Here is a 15,097-nt window from a genome sequence, read left to right as displayed (position 1 = left end):
CACTGGTAGCGCCTCGGCAGGCGATGATCACCCCGCCTGCCTCGTGTGGCCGTACTCTTATCGCCACAAAGAATCTCCAATCACGCGTTTCGTACGATTATATTCTTTTTACGTCGCAGTGAATCACGAGCTCCCGCTTAGCAGACATGTCATTTATTTTTCTGCGGTTTTTTTTGTTACCTGCGGGCAAGCTGATGGACTTCTGGGAAGGGTAAGGCGGCGAGATGTCGGAGAAGGGCCCGATCTGCCCGTTGCCCTGAACATCAGTCAGCACGGTATCATTCACCTGGAGGGAGGGAGAGAGAGGGAGAGAGAGAGAGAGAGAGAGAGAGAGAGAGAGAGAGAGAGAGAGAGAGAGAGAGAGAGAGAGAGAGAGAGAGAGAGAGAGAGAGAGAGAGAGAGAGAGAGAGAGAGAGAGAGAGAGAGAGAGAGAGAGAGAGGAGAGAGAGATGACCTTTTTAAAGCCGTGTTTATTCCCGGCATGCATCATTACGCAGTAAACATCTCACAGTTTATTATCCCGAGACGCAACACTCAGAGTTATCTGTTTGTCACCACACAGGGTTCAGAACGTTTTAACTTAACCATGGGGGCACATATTTATCACCGAAAACATCCGTCGTGGCAATAAATAACAACCGGCCTTCATCTCACCAGCACAAAGAAATAAGTGGGCAGATAAATAAATGCTAATTACAATTGAGACAATCTTGAGACTGTTTAGACTTGAAGAGCAGCAGCAGAACGCAGCTGCATAATAATATATATACGTGTCTGAAGAAACATCTTACCAGCATCCAGCACCTGGGGCTTCCAGCATTTGTTCCACACACTATTATTGTGTCGTTTACTTTCTGAATGACGGTGATGAAATTATCACACTCCAGCTGTGAGAGAGAGGAGGGGGGGGGGGACAAAGGCAGAAAATGAGGCAGGAAGCAAGAGGGAAAAGGGAGGAACAAATACAGATTTGGGAGAGGGATTAAATATACAGAGAAGCAAAAAGAGATTGGAGACAGTGGAGGATGTGTGGAAAAGTGAGCGGAGAGAAAGAGGCAGCACAAAAGGGAGAGAGGAGACGAGACCAAAGGGACTGAGAAAAACAAACAGAGGAAGAGAGGAAGGTGGAGAGGAGAGATAGAGAAACAAAGCGCGAGTAGGCTACAACAAGAAACAGATTACGAGAGCAAAGAGAGGATTGCTCAGAGAGAGAGAGAGAGAGAGAGAGAGATTTAAGAAAAATCGGAGGTGATCCACGCTCTGAACATTTTTGGCAGACGGCACACAGGGGGCTTAGCCCTGCAGTACAGCGCCGCTACGCTCCATATGCATCACTTATTCATCAAGTACAGAAAACGGACTTCTATCTGAAAGGCATTACAGGACGGTCGATGGTAATGAATGCCGAGCACAGCCTTTAAGAAATTCTGATGATTTTAGGCGGCGCTCATGTTTGGGTCACGTATGTTTTAGTGCTTTTTTTTTTTTTTTTTTTTTTTTTTTTTTAGAAAACGATCAAATCACAAATTCTGATGAAAACAAGGCTGGTGAAAACTGGAGATGGAGGAAGAACATCACTAAGTCCAAAAAAGCATGGGCCAAAAGCTTGTGTGTGTGTGTGTGTGTGTGTGTGTGTGTGTGTGTGTGTGTGTGTGTGTGTGTAGGTGGATGTGTAGGCGTGTGGGTGGGCTGGGTAATCTGTGCGTGAGTGTGCACATTTTGTTACATTGTGTGCTTTTGTGTTCTTGAGAGAAATACTTTGAGTTTGGCTATGTTCCACGCTAAAATCTAAGACTGAGGTTGTAGACCTAGTAGCAGCTGAGGTCAACCGCAAACCAATGTCTTCTTTAGTAGCAGGTCAGGTTTGATCGGGCTGAGGTGGTCTTGCGATACATCGTGTTGTTTTACCGCACTGCTTGGCTTGGCTGGAACACCGACCCTAATGCCCCTGGGAACTACATCCATATTTTATGATTCCGCACCTCATGATTCATGTCCAAAGCCAACACTCGGTGCCAGTGCAGGAAGCGGTGTGTCCTTTACGTAAGGAATGGAGGTTGGGGGTACCTCCAACCTTTTGTCGCCAAACCCCACTGTTCGCAGCTAAACCTACGAAAACGTATGCACTAAAGGTGACTAGTGTAAAGAGCAACAAGGTCTCCATAGGCAGGGAGTCCGGGTGGAGGGGACTTTCACCGAGGAGGCCGATGATCGTGTCCCCTGTCACGAATCAGAGGGCAATGTTGACTTCTTACACGTGTAACCCAAACTTTTCCTAAGTAGTTTTGTTAAAACTGCAGGGCCTTGCACGGACGCACTGAAAAGTTACTTTGAAGCAGAACCATCCCCTTAAACTATGAACCACGATGTAGTTTAAAAAACGTTGGCATGGACACTTTGTCATGAACGTATTTGGTATCTACGGTCTTCTCCGGCTATCAGGTTGAGACCACGCTGGCAAACGGCTTTGCTTTAAAAGCATCCACACTTGTGAACTAACTTGACTACTTCTCTCAGACTTGACAAAGCTCATTCTAGAGGTAAGGCGCCTTCATAGCCGAGTGGTTACAATGAATGGCACCTTACCCCAACCAGGTAACACAGTCCTGGGTTCACTTCCAGCCTTGAGACCTTTGTCGCATGTCACATCCCTCTCTCCCCTCCATTTCAGTCCATCCAGACGAGACAATATTCTCTCCAGCGTGTTGCTGGTCTTCCCCCGGGCCTCTTACCAGTAGAAAACATCTAAGGGGAGGCGTCAAGGAGGCCTCCTGATAAGATGCAAAAATCACTCTCCTATCTCCCCATTTCCTGCCTCTGTCTTTTAAAACTATCAGTAAAGGCAAAAATGCCAAAAGTAATCTTTAAAGACAGCTGTACTAGAGCCACAGAGGACATTATACAAATGTGTTGACAAGCTGGACAGTACAAGCTCTCCAAATGTGATCTGAACCTGAATGCCCCTTGTGAGAGTTGACAATTGGGTCATTTTGGGGGACTTTTAGGGTTAAAGTAAAATTTAAGATTAGCTGTAATTAAGGCTAACGCTGTGTTGATGTTTTGCTGAACCTGGACCATATTCCCCTTCAGTGTATTTGCTCCTGTTTGACGCGTATGCTCTGGACAAAAGAATACAGTCTGTCTATTGAATTACCTACTGCTAACCTCCTACCGCAATCAAGGGGTAATATTCTCTCCACACACCTTGTGGCTGTCTGTCACTGACGGATGTCGCCTTCTGTCCTTCAGTCCCCTGTCCTGGAGCCATTGTCTTTATTGGGATAAGATTTATTGCGTCACTCATCTCGTTTTCCACCACCTGCCACCGTCAGACCGTCTGGAAGCGTTAGCTCTGTTTATGCACGGAAGACGGGCTCCCTCCTTTGCTTTGTGCCATAACTGATGTAACACTTCTACTTTATTTATACTCACAACTTTGATGGGATTCAGCTGACACCAGACATGGTTGGAAATATTGATTCTTGGCTAATTGAAATGCAAAAGTGCTCTTGTCCTGGTGATAACACGCTCACGGTCGACTCCAGTTGAAGAAAACACACAATGTGTTTAGAAATAGGACTATTCACTCCGTTTGTCAAACGTGACTCAAGTTTACAACCCAGGCAGAGATTGCTGGGCCGGAGACCGAAGGGCTTCGATGTCTGACGCAGCTACGGCAAAATCAGACGTGAACATAATTGGCAGCTTTCGCAGCACCGGGCAGAACAACGGCGCTCTAGAGCAAGGTGTCGCTTCTTTTCTGTCGTCGGCACTCAGACCGAAGCGATCGTCAAACAATCATTTCTCAAGACAAGCCACGGTGATTAATGCTAACCGCCAAGCCAGATTCACACGGGAGGCAGAAGTGGGGGAAAAAGCAGCTGGAAGCCGGGAGCAAATCTGGCAAGAATACACACTGATTATCTATTATAAGCAATATAAAGGATCTGATTCTGATCGATCAGAACATGCATGACCTCCCAGCTACACCCTGGTCTTTTTCCCTGTGGACATGTGGACAGTGGACACATACACTTGGTTCTGGACATATTATTTGGATGTGATCCGTCGTGGACCCTCGTGGCTATACAGATGCTGAAACTTTAATTTGCCCTTAAAGGGGACACATCGTGCTCATTTTCAGGTTTTGGGTTTCTACTAGAACAAGTTTACATGTTCAAAGAACCCATTATTCTACTCATACTGTCAGTTTTTAATGTACCCGTATTCACCTTCTGTCTGAAGCGCTCCGTGTTAGCGGCGGCCTCTTTAAGCCCTCCCCCTGAAAAAGGCCCAGTCTGCTCTGATTGGCTTGTCAGAAAAAAATCTTGTATATTCTGCGGTAGACACTCGAGATACCTAAATGTTTGTGCACAAGCACTGAAAAGGTATAGTCATATGTGAACTATCTGAAGTAATACATTTAGCTATGAGTAGTGAGGTACAAATCAAAAATTATGGATATGATTTATGATCTTTTTAGCTACTGAGCAAATGCAGAAAATCCGTTTCAATGATTTGAAAATGACTGAATGTCCAAATGAATGAGGAAATTATGAATTGATGTAAAATGGTAAAGGAGCAGCGTTCCAAGCAGCAACGTATTAAGATTATTCCGGAGCCTCGGAGCATTTCACATTGAGTCGAAGCTCTCTTACGCTGTTGGATTTATTTCAGGTGGAATGTATTAATCTGTCTCTCCATGGAATCTCATGGAATTATGCAGTTTAGCAATTATCGGCAGCTCACTGATCTGTGTTTGTTTTGAGGCGGAGTTCTCTCCCGTGTCATTTTATCCCGTCTATATAAATCACCATTACTTATGCATTCATTTTGTTTCTGTCTCAACTGTTTTTATTTGAATCATTTGGTCTCTCAGGTCCTAGAAAAAAAACAACCTGAAAATGAACCGAACATGATTTTAGAACCGAACGCGGCGGCACTAACCTCACGGCGGTGCAGCTGCAAATGATCACGGAGAGGGGTGATGGGAAACATGATGACACCGATGATGATACACTAATGTGGGGAGAGGAGATGAGATGGGGGGTTGCTGACGGCGAGGATGAGTTTCTACCTCGAGGGGTGCAGCCTTTGCCTTGCAGGTATCAATTGCAGTCTGGTCGGATGCCGCTGGGATCTGTGGGAGGAAGGACTGTTTAGTTTGTGCCAACTTCTTTCACACTGCACCGTTTCAGCAAAGAGGAAAAAACCCACGACCTCGCTGCAGCTGGCGATACACGATCCTCACACAAGACACCTACCTTCTTAGCCGACACCTCTATGTGAAGTTCACTGCATTCAATAATGTGTCATCCCATTTAAAAAAGACGCCTTAAAGGACGGCCGAGAACTGGTTCTCCGTGCGCGTGTGTGGAGAGAGCGACAGATGAACTGATCCTCCAGAGTAAACTGCTGAAAGGTCGGTCAATCCAGCATTGTTTCTCCATTACAGAGTGCATAACTGAGTTGAGTGACCCTTTAGTATTAAATGTCTCACGCTACAATTGTTTAATCTCACAAAATATACCCTCTCTCAATGCTTCTGTTGATGCTGTTTTCAAAATTCTCTATTTTTCAACTGCTACACTCCGCCGAACTAACCTGCTCTGGAAGTAACTGCTGACAAACTGTCACTTAAGAAAACACGGCATCACACATCAAAGCAGTCCTTCAATGTCCTCTCGTCTGAGCCAGCAATCATTCCGAAAATTAGAGCATAGAGTCACGTTTGGATGAAACATTGGAGCTTACGGTCTCTTCAATTTGTCAGGCTAGTCAGTGCTGACACACTGTGTAATCTTGAACCTACACGTTGACATCATTCGTTCGGTGAGCGATGTTTTCTTTCCTCACAGGGAGACGGATATGTGTAGCTTCATTGATGTATGCATGACCCAACTTCCTCTGCCCTCAGCCGCTGAACTGGGTCAGCGGCAGGCCGGCCGCCTCATCTCTTGCTCCGCCCTCTCTGTGCTCCCCGAGTCCCCGTTCACAGCAGGAGGCCGACTGTATTTGTTGTTGTCCAGCGGAGACTGGCGAACGGTGTTTTTAATAACCCTCGCAAAATTCAAAAACACACCTACCCACGCCTAATTCACACATTTGTTTACTCGGTACACAAGCAGAAATGTAGAAAGTTCTGTTTTGTTAGAGAACATGCTGTAACGATTCTTTTTACTTCTGGAGATGTCAATCAAACACAGGCTGTACACGCCCCAACAGTCCTGTGAGGAGGTTCAGTCAGGCAACAGAAGTGAAGCAGGTCCTCTAACTGTGGTTCAACCTTCAGGTCCCTGCTGCTTGTTTTACCACTTTAATAAAGGTCTTTACACGCCGTGGGCGTGACTCGAACAACACACACGTCTGGAATTCTCACCTGCAAATATTTCGCATCAAAACTATTCGAACTGAACTTGCAAAATTGTTGTAAAGCCTAAACTACTTTAAGCTTTTTTTTTTTATTGAGTTTTCTTTTAGCGAAATTTGAATTTCAGTTCCTTCTGATAAACAAGCATGCGCTGCATATGTCCAGGGCTTTTATTGTGAAGGGAATGAAAAGAAGGAGTAGATCTGGGTCTGTGCTGCCTTTTGTCAAGATTTAAGAGAGTAATAAAGTTTATCGTCGGAGCCTCCCGTTGTTGTTGTACACTACAACAACAACGGGAGGCTTCGACGATATTTACGTTCTGTATGAAATTACTTGTGAGCAGCCGTTTAAAAAATATATTGACGTGCATATTAATTGCACGAAAACCAAAAGTTGAACGTACGAACAGCACTTCCAGACATTGCTTTGTTGCCAAAGTGGTTTTCAAAGCGGACTGACTAAACAGTAGTTAGTATTTCAGCCGGTGTTCTATCCACTCTACTTGGCAGCAGAGCGGTTGCCCGTTACAAAAGACTGTCTGACTGAGCTGAGAGATCGAATCCCCGTCGGCGTACACCAGACAGCAAACACAGCTAAAAGTAAAGTATACCTCCAGGTCGCGGACCCCTCTGTTCGTGAACGTCAACACATAGATCATCGCCTGGCCGCCCACGTACAGCGTGTCGCTCCCTTCCTGGTGGTACATGCTGATGTAGTTCTCAGGCTTGTTGAAGTGGAACCTGGAGGCCTCTGTGGATCACAACAATGTATATTAGAGAGATGAGCTGGCAGCCGGGAGCTTCGCTCGTGTATGTTGTTGTTTTTAATTGTTCAAATGTTTTTGTTTGTGCAATGAAAATGTGCCCTGTGGTGATTAAGATAGATTCATTTAAATGAACTGAACCGAAAGACAAAAAAGACAACAACGGCAACCATTCTGGATTTCAATAATGTAACACTACTTATTCATTATTACTACCACTATATCAATTAATACATAGAATTATTACAATCACAGTTAAAAAAAAGCATTTTTTTTAAATGATAGCAAATCAGTGCAGTCATCAGCTAAAGTATATAAACAGCAACAAGGTGCAGCAATAAAAACAGAAGCAAAATTGAGTTTTTGGGAAGTTATCTAAAGTGGTGATCCAGATTTAGCCGGACTAAGCTCCTCAGGCAGGTCGAATCAAAGTCCAGAAGCCCTGATGTCACAGAGCCAAACCTCAAGATTTGAATCTACATCTAGTCTGCCATCGATATAAAAGAGCCAGCTTGACTATACTCCGGGATTCAACAAAAATCCGACGTTGCTGCCCTTTGTGGTTTTAGATTAATAAACACGGAGCCGTTACAGACACCTGACCTGGGTGTTGGAGGAAAAGGGCATCTGGTGGGAGCGTGAATATCACTACGATAATCATGCGGGCAAATGCCATCAGAGACGCTCGGTTGACTTCCTCTCGGGACACCTCCAGAAGAGTCAGAAGCACAATATGGCGTTTGTGATTCATCCATCCAATCAGACTCACGCTCACCTACACTGTAGATGAGATCGCTGCTGCTATTTAAAAAGATGCTGGTCACACGCAGAATATGGACCAAAAGTCATCGTGAAATTATAAAAGAGTTCTTCAAAAAGATCTGTCGTGTCTGATAATGAATGCTAATATTCCGAAGATGGATTTATAAAACATCAAAGTTGCAGCCTCTTTAATAGGCCCGCCAGCCTTCTCCTTTCATTCCGTCTCTGCTCCACAACTACGTTCCTCCGTTTATTTTGCAGAGGGACATTTCAGTGAATTCCAGTCTGAAGAGCTTAAAAGCTTTGTAGCGAACCGACCGAGCTACCTGTAAGAGCTTCTGACAATATAGAAATAGAAAGGGAAAAAAAATAAAATAATACAGTGTAACATCTGAGCACCAGAAAACAAGCTTTCATTTTACCCTTTCATCTTCAGCAAAAATACATCATGAGATCAAAATGTAATCCAAAACTAATGACGCATGTTGCTCTCTTGGTCTCAATGGAAATAGCGACGCTAATAATGACAAGAGGTGATTATACGGTCACAGTTATTGGTTACATTGTATTTGTAGTGATTTTCCTCTCGTCCCTGAAATAAGAAAAGACATCCAGTGTGAAGGATGCTGGTGATCACTGGTACGGGTTGCTAGCCAACCAACTAAGTTTCTATGGAAACAGTGGCCCCTCGGATTGGCGGGAATCTAATTGATGTTTCTTGTACTTCAAGAATGCACAAGGAGGGCCCGGTGTGGCTGATGATGGCTGAGGTAAGAACAGACGATGTTGAGAGGGACGCTCTGCATGCAGCCCTGTCTCCTCAGATGTTCACGCAAAGAAACTGAAGTCCACACAGGGAGGTGGTCTGGGTGGTGGTTTTGGACAAAAAAATTGCAGGTCTTTCAACCAAGAGACTGCTGTTTGCATCAAGTTCTCTTGTTAAACAGGTAAATATGAAATTTGCATCCAACCTGTCTTAAGTTTCCAGTGTTTCCAAGACAATCGGATCATTTCTGTTGAGGGAGCCATACAGAACGTGGTTCATGTTAATAAGAGCGCAGCTAGCAAAGCTTAAAGATGCTCTTGTGGTGTTGCTGATGACGACTAGCGCAAGGGAGCAATTGAGTGGGTCATGAGTGGGTCCCCATTTAATTTGTTTTTGTGCACACTTAGGACACATACAGTATATATGCACATGAGTGATGTGATGAACATGAATTGACATTATTACTCACTGATCTACAGGTGGCAGGAGATCAGCGGGTGAAAGGTAGAAAAGGGAGAAGACTGCAATGGAATGTAGACAATGGAAGTTAAAAAATTCCAAAAAGAAAGCTTTGTAGAATGGGTACAAACAAAATAATGATAACCCAGATGAAGGTAAGCAACATTAACTGCAACACACAAACTCTTGTTGTACCGCCATAGGTTAAGCTCCTCCTCCTTCAAAGCCTGAATAAACAAAGTGTTTGACTATCGGAGAAGCGGTCCTCATTTCTTCAAACAAACAACAGAACACAGCTGGGACAGAGTGTACAGTCCTTATTTTGTGTCGTCAAAAGGTTCACACACATATACGACTGAAATGTCAACCCGTTCTCACTCCCAGCAAGAACATGTTGGAAATCTCCCATTTCAACTCCTAGCATCTCACTTGTTTGTGAGCATATTTCCTTTTCGTTTTTTTTTCTTTAGACATTTAATCGTTGCTGTTGGGTAAAAACCTTGAATCTTTAAAAAGGTCAGCTTTTCACGAAACAAGAAAAACAGCCTTGTTTTTTAGCTTGTTTTTCTAAAAAAGGGCTTCATTAAACTCAAGAGTTGTAGAGTTCCCTTCCCCTCGGAGGAGCACGGGATCCTTGAACGAAGTTAAAACGTATTCAAATTCGTGAGTCACTTTTATAGAAACAAATTCCTAATTGCACTAAGAAATGTGCTAATTAAAAAAGAGTAAAGCGCAGATGTTAGTTTTGGGAATAGCTTCCAATTTTACGGCATGAATAAAGCATTCTGGATGTTGAAAGTCAAAGAGGGGGTTTTGATCTCAAAGCTTGTGAAGTTCTTTCTGTTCTGGCATCATATAATGGCTGCTATTTAATTTACATTAAATACATGTTTTTTAGACGGACCTCAAGGTCCTCTGTTACGAACCTAACGAGACAATCTTTCAGGCTTTTGGTTCGAGTGTGTTGAGGCGCACTGAGGGAGAAGGTCAACACAAACGACGCCTGAACTTTGGCGAAATGTTCTGATATTCAGGATACAGCCGTGGACGTCAAAGCAGTCGTGAGATGAGCCGTTGTCTCTCCTTCGGTCCTTCACTCACCCTCTCTTGTCTCTACCTTTTGCACACGTCTCTCTCCCTCTTTCTTCCCTTTTTACGTCTCAGGTTTAGATTATCTCCTTGTGTTCGTCCTGCGTTGCTTCTCTCTGTCTTTTGATATTCATGTCACTCCTGAGCAGACATATTCAAAAGAAGGTGTGTGCATATAACAGTAAAGTAAGGCAGACTTTCATCTTCTCTCACCTTATTCACTATGATCCTACAGACCCTTAAAGACGAAAACATCCCAACTTTGACGACCATTTTCATATTATAAAACATATCACAGGAACTCCTGTATGTATAAATATTAACCATTTTTGTTATGTTTATTAAAGCTGCAATAATCAATATTTTGTATGTTACGATTGGCTCAAACGTCAATGTGTAATGTGAATAGAGATGTATTATCACTCAACTCTGCAGTTCCTCTTAGCTTTTTAGCATTTTTCAGCCCATTGTTTTGGTTTTCGGGGCTACAGCTTCACTGTTTTGGTCTTGTCTCGCTGTCAGCAGTTTTCAGGGAAAAAGCTCTAATACTGTATGCAACCTGCTCAGCACCATCCAGCACACAGACAGAGGTTGGGGGACTATCTGGTGAACATAGAGGAGCATCTATCTGCTCAAGAGCCACTTTTAATGGAGCTAAAAAGCAGTAAAGCAAAGTAAATGAATCAGGTAGACAAAAACACGCCTCCAAATGAGTGCTAATGAGTGTTTAGCCCAAAAGTGGCGGTAATTGCTGCTCTAACACATTTTGTTGGTATTAATATGAATATATATGATTTATTACATGTCCTTATATGGTATGTTTTTAAAGTATATCAGCCTACACTCTGTTTCCACCCGTCTAAAACTAGTTCGGTCTAATACAACACTTGCAATACATCCAATATCTATTGAAGTTGTACACTCAGGATCCTTCTGTGTCGACTGTGTTAGGTGTCGATTCAACATAATGGTCATTTTGGAGGCTGTTTTTTATGTTAATGCTGAATTGCATTGAATCGTACTGAGAGGTGTAATATCCAATTTGTATAAATAAAGGTAGACTAGACTCTAACTGATTTAAAAAGCCATGAGGGTAGAATTTATTGTACTAGTGTGCCCTTAGTTGTTTGTTTGGGAGGAATGCACTCAGGATTTCTGATGACGTCTTGTTCCTACTGAGGTTTAATGCACTTATTGTAATAGCTCCGGGCAAAAGTGTCTGCCAAATGAATGCAATGTAATGCATCCCCGCAGCCCCCTACGATATATTCAGCCATCACAGCATATCTTACCATACACTAAACCCAATTTCAACTAACTCCAAAAACCAGGTTTTAGCCCTGGAAAAAAGTCCCTTAATGGTACAAATGTCCTCATCTGGCACACACATGCAAAGTGGGGACCCTCAGCCGTCTGAGGACATCGGCGCTGTCCGCGGTGCTGAAACCGTGCCAGCTCCGAAACGGCTCCAGCTCCAGCGTCTTGTTGTGAAGCTTTTGCACTTCAGGCTCAAACTGCACCTTTTTGATGGATTTCTTCTGACAGTGTTCTATCTCTGTGTGTGTGTGTGTGTGTGTGTGTGTGTGTGTGTGTGTGTGTGTGTGTGTGTGTGTGTGTGTGTGTGTGTGTGCGCGCGTGTGCGTGTGTGTGTGTGTCCTAATGACAGGCATTCATAGCTCAACCTGAAATTGCATAACAACGAGATTGATTGATATGACTTGCACGTTCGGGGCCGTCATCTTGTGCGTGTTGTACTGTGCTCGTCCGCGGGGAGGGGAGAGATACAGATACAGATAACTTGAGACACACAGCCCCCATCTCTGCTGATTGCTGAATACATTAGAGGAGTGTGTGAGGTGAGAAAAAAAAGGCGTGAGTGGAATAGATAACTAGGAATCGGCTTGGAATTTTCCGTTCTACTCCCTTTCCCCCCCTCCCCCCCCCCCCCATCTCTGTATGTGTGTAAATGTGCATCATATATTTATGGTGGCTGCTACCCTACAGCGACCACCTCTTCCGCGGAGCCGGGCTTCCTCTGCTGCAGTGTGAAGCAGCTGCCGTGTCCCGCATTGCAGCTCCGCAAGGACGCGGGAGCTCCAGTGTGTCAACCTCCAAAAGAGTCATATTTCACAGTAACGATGCTTAGTGGCGCGGGGGGGCACGCGGCTGTTTTAAAGGGCTCGCGGTGTGTTTAGAGGGGGGGGCGTGTACAGGCGGCCATGTTACTCCAGAAGGTTGTTTTTTATTAAGTGCCTCTGGGGTGTATCGGTGCGCCGGGAGACCAGGCTATGGATGGACGGTCGCCAATTAAAGCCTGCGTGCGCCTATAAGTGACACAACCACGGTGCGTTCAGAAGATGAGCACACAGTGAGCGCGCAGTGCAGCGGAAATACACATACACAAGTTGTCAAAATGACCAACAGAAAAGCCACAAGTTGCACAAATCACATTCAAAATCGTTAACATGTGCCCGTGTGCGAATGTGAAACACAATGCACACTGGACATTTGAAAGGAAACAAAAGACCGAGCTGGCAAAGAAAACACTCCGGTAACAGGAACATATTTAGTTAACGGCCGAATTAGCCTTTAATCCAGATGTTCATCTTGTTATCGCCTGTGAAACATGTGTGCGCGGCCTGAATGCTGGAGCGCGTAATTTACTACTCGGTCAGTGGGGGGAGGGACATTAATCCAGAGGTAACCCCGTCAGTATGGCTTCATCGGTGCTGCCTGTGCATCTTTCGCAAAGGACAAAACAACACGGGAACTGGAAAATAATCCGGCTTCATCACCTCGAAACTCTCCCTGTATTCATGCATTCACTCATCCGTCCATCCATTCACCCATGCACTGGTCCGTTACCCACCGTACACGTTAATTAAACATGCTTGGTGACATAAAGAACACAATAAAAGACGGTCAAATAGAAGGTAAAATGAATGCGCCCTTACCGTGCAAAACAAATTTCAGCCGAGGTGACTTTCCGGCGATAATTGTCGCAAAAAGCGGCAGCAGGATGAAATAATTCATCTTTCTTGAAGCTCCTCCGTGTGTAACCGGTTTGTGGAAAAAAAAAAAAAAAAAAAATATATATATATATATAAGTAAACCAGTACGAAGCGCTCCACAAAATCCTTCTTCTTCTTAGCTTCCTTCCAGTCGCCTTCTTTATTTTGGTCCCTTTCCCCCGATCTGCTGCGTCCCAGATCTGAGCCACCGACTAGCTGGTCCCAGTCCAATCTTGTCCGTCTCTTTCGCCCGGCAGTTCAGTTTGGAGAAGTCGGGGTATATCAGGCTCCACCTCGGAAACAAACAGCAGAGAGAGAGAGGGGTGGGGGGTTGGGGGGGGGGAGTGTAGTCTTTTCAGCAGCAGGGACGCAGGAATGAAAAATGGGATTGCAAATAAAAAAGAAAAAAGGAAAAGGTTTATGATTATCGGCGTGTAGGATTACGAGTCAAACCTGTTGCTGAGATTTCCACCGATTGAAATCATGTCACTCATCTTGTTTTTTCCATTATACACCCGTTCACACACTGAAGAGCACATCCGCTTTTCTGATAAATGTCTTATTTTCTAAATCTACTGACATATTAACATCAGCAATAACGCGCCCTTATGCATTTACAGAATGATTCCACACGACATTCTGATGCAATATTCTATTCTCTGGAAATGATGTTTTATTTGCACACAAGCCCTCAGCCAACAATGACAACGCCTCAGCAACTGCTTCTCTAATGTCCAATCAATGCGTGTCAATAGAGCCCGAGAGCCTGAATGGGAGTGAATCAGCAGTTTGGCTCTGCTGCATTGCAATTTGTGAAAGTAAATTGACTCAAAAAATATTTTTAAATTCAACCCCACTCTAAGCGGTGAATGCCTGTTTAGTGGAGGCAAGCGCACAGATGCGTCCATTGTCACCACCATCCACAGCCTCACCCGGGTCTCTATGAGACATGTGCGAGAAAGACAGCGTGAGGCTAATATTTTGAAAAGTGGAGGAGAGACAGTCTAGCATTTCCTCAATTCACAAAGTATGTGACACACACACACACACACACACACACACACACACACACACACAAAACCTGCAATTCACCTTTTATAAGCATACTTTAAATGCTTTAATCATCTCTTAATGTTGCCCCTCAAATCAACACCTTTGAGTTCAGTCGGGGAAGTGAACCCCTCAAACTCTACAGGGATTCAAATGCACTCGTTCAAGCGTACTCATTACGTCACACACGGTCTACCTCCATCATGCATGCTATACAAGCTTCAAAGAGAGATTAATAATCTTCATTTTATTCACTTTGACTACCGCTTGGAGTCCTCAAGAGAGAACTACTGTGACGAACATCATGACAAAAATGTAACTTACTTCTTCTCCAAACATTATTAAATGTCATCTGAGAAAAGGGGGGGGGAAAACCAGATACAGTTTATTTGCATATTTTGTAAAACTAAAAAGAAGTCTGTCGTCTGTCTCCTTTAAAATGACGGACCAGTGAGTATTAGTTGGATGTTTTTTGACCCTCTCTCCTCTCTTTCCACTCGCCTTGCTTGCTGGGTTAACATCAGTCGCCTCCTAAATGGTGACGAAACCTTTATTTCAAGTCTGTTGCACACATGACCTCACTCCAACAGTGATGTCATTTTGCATGGAGTCAGTGTAGCGCAGTGGTATTTTGACCACTAGATGGCAGCAAAAAGCAAGAGTTTCAATCTGCGTTTCAGCAACTGCGAGCTGAATGACTTCACCTCCTAAATCATCTCGACAGCAGCGTTCTGTCTCATTCAGCAGCGGCCATTAGCTGTCTGTGGTGGAAGGTTTGCATGTACTCTTTCCCAAAGGTTACAGGAAGATGACTTCATGCAGCAGTT

The 15,097-nt window shown here is 44.2% G+C and overlaps 1 protein-coding gene across 1 annotated transcript in view; it reads right to left on the bottom strand.

Annotated features, from left to right (window-relative positions):
• The window catches only part of si:ch211-113g11.6 (uncharacterized protein LOC559008 homolog), a 36,871-nt gene extending 23,364 nt beyond the window's left edge, over positions 1-13,507 (bottom strand). Inside the window, exons 1-5 of the mRNA XM_068729977.1 lie at positions 13,164-13,507; positions 6,981-7,120; positions 5,078-5,140; positions 792-887; positions 181-286 (exon numbers count right to left, since the gene is read on the bottom strand). Of these exons, the coding sequence (XP_068586078.1) occupies positions 181-286; positions 792-887; positions 5,078-5,140; positions 6,981-7,120; positions 13,164-13,242 (484 nt within the window). The 5' untranslated portion in view covers positions 13,243-13,507. The remainder of the gene's footprint in view (positions 1-180; positions 287-791; positions 888-5,077; positions 5,141-6,980; positions 7,121-13,163) is intronic.
• Between the last annotated feature and the right edge of the window lie 1,590 nt (positions 13,508-15,097).

This window comes from Cebidichthys violaceus, unplaced genomic scaffold, assembly GCF_023349555.1.
Source record: "Cebidichthys violaceus isolate CVI_PGR_0920_01 unplaced genomic scaffold, fCebVio1.0.p SCAF_48, whole genome shotgun sequence".
NCBI lineage: Eukaryota > Metazoa > Chordata > Actinopteri > Perciformes > Stichaeidae > Cebidichthys > Cebidichthys violaceus.
Note: the sequence above shows the minus strand (reverse complement) of the source record. Positions and strands in the feature narration are given on the sequence as shown.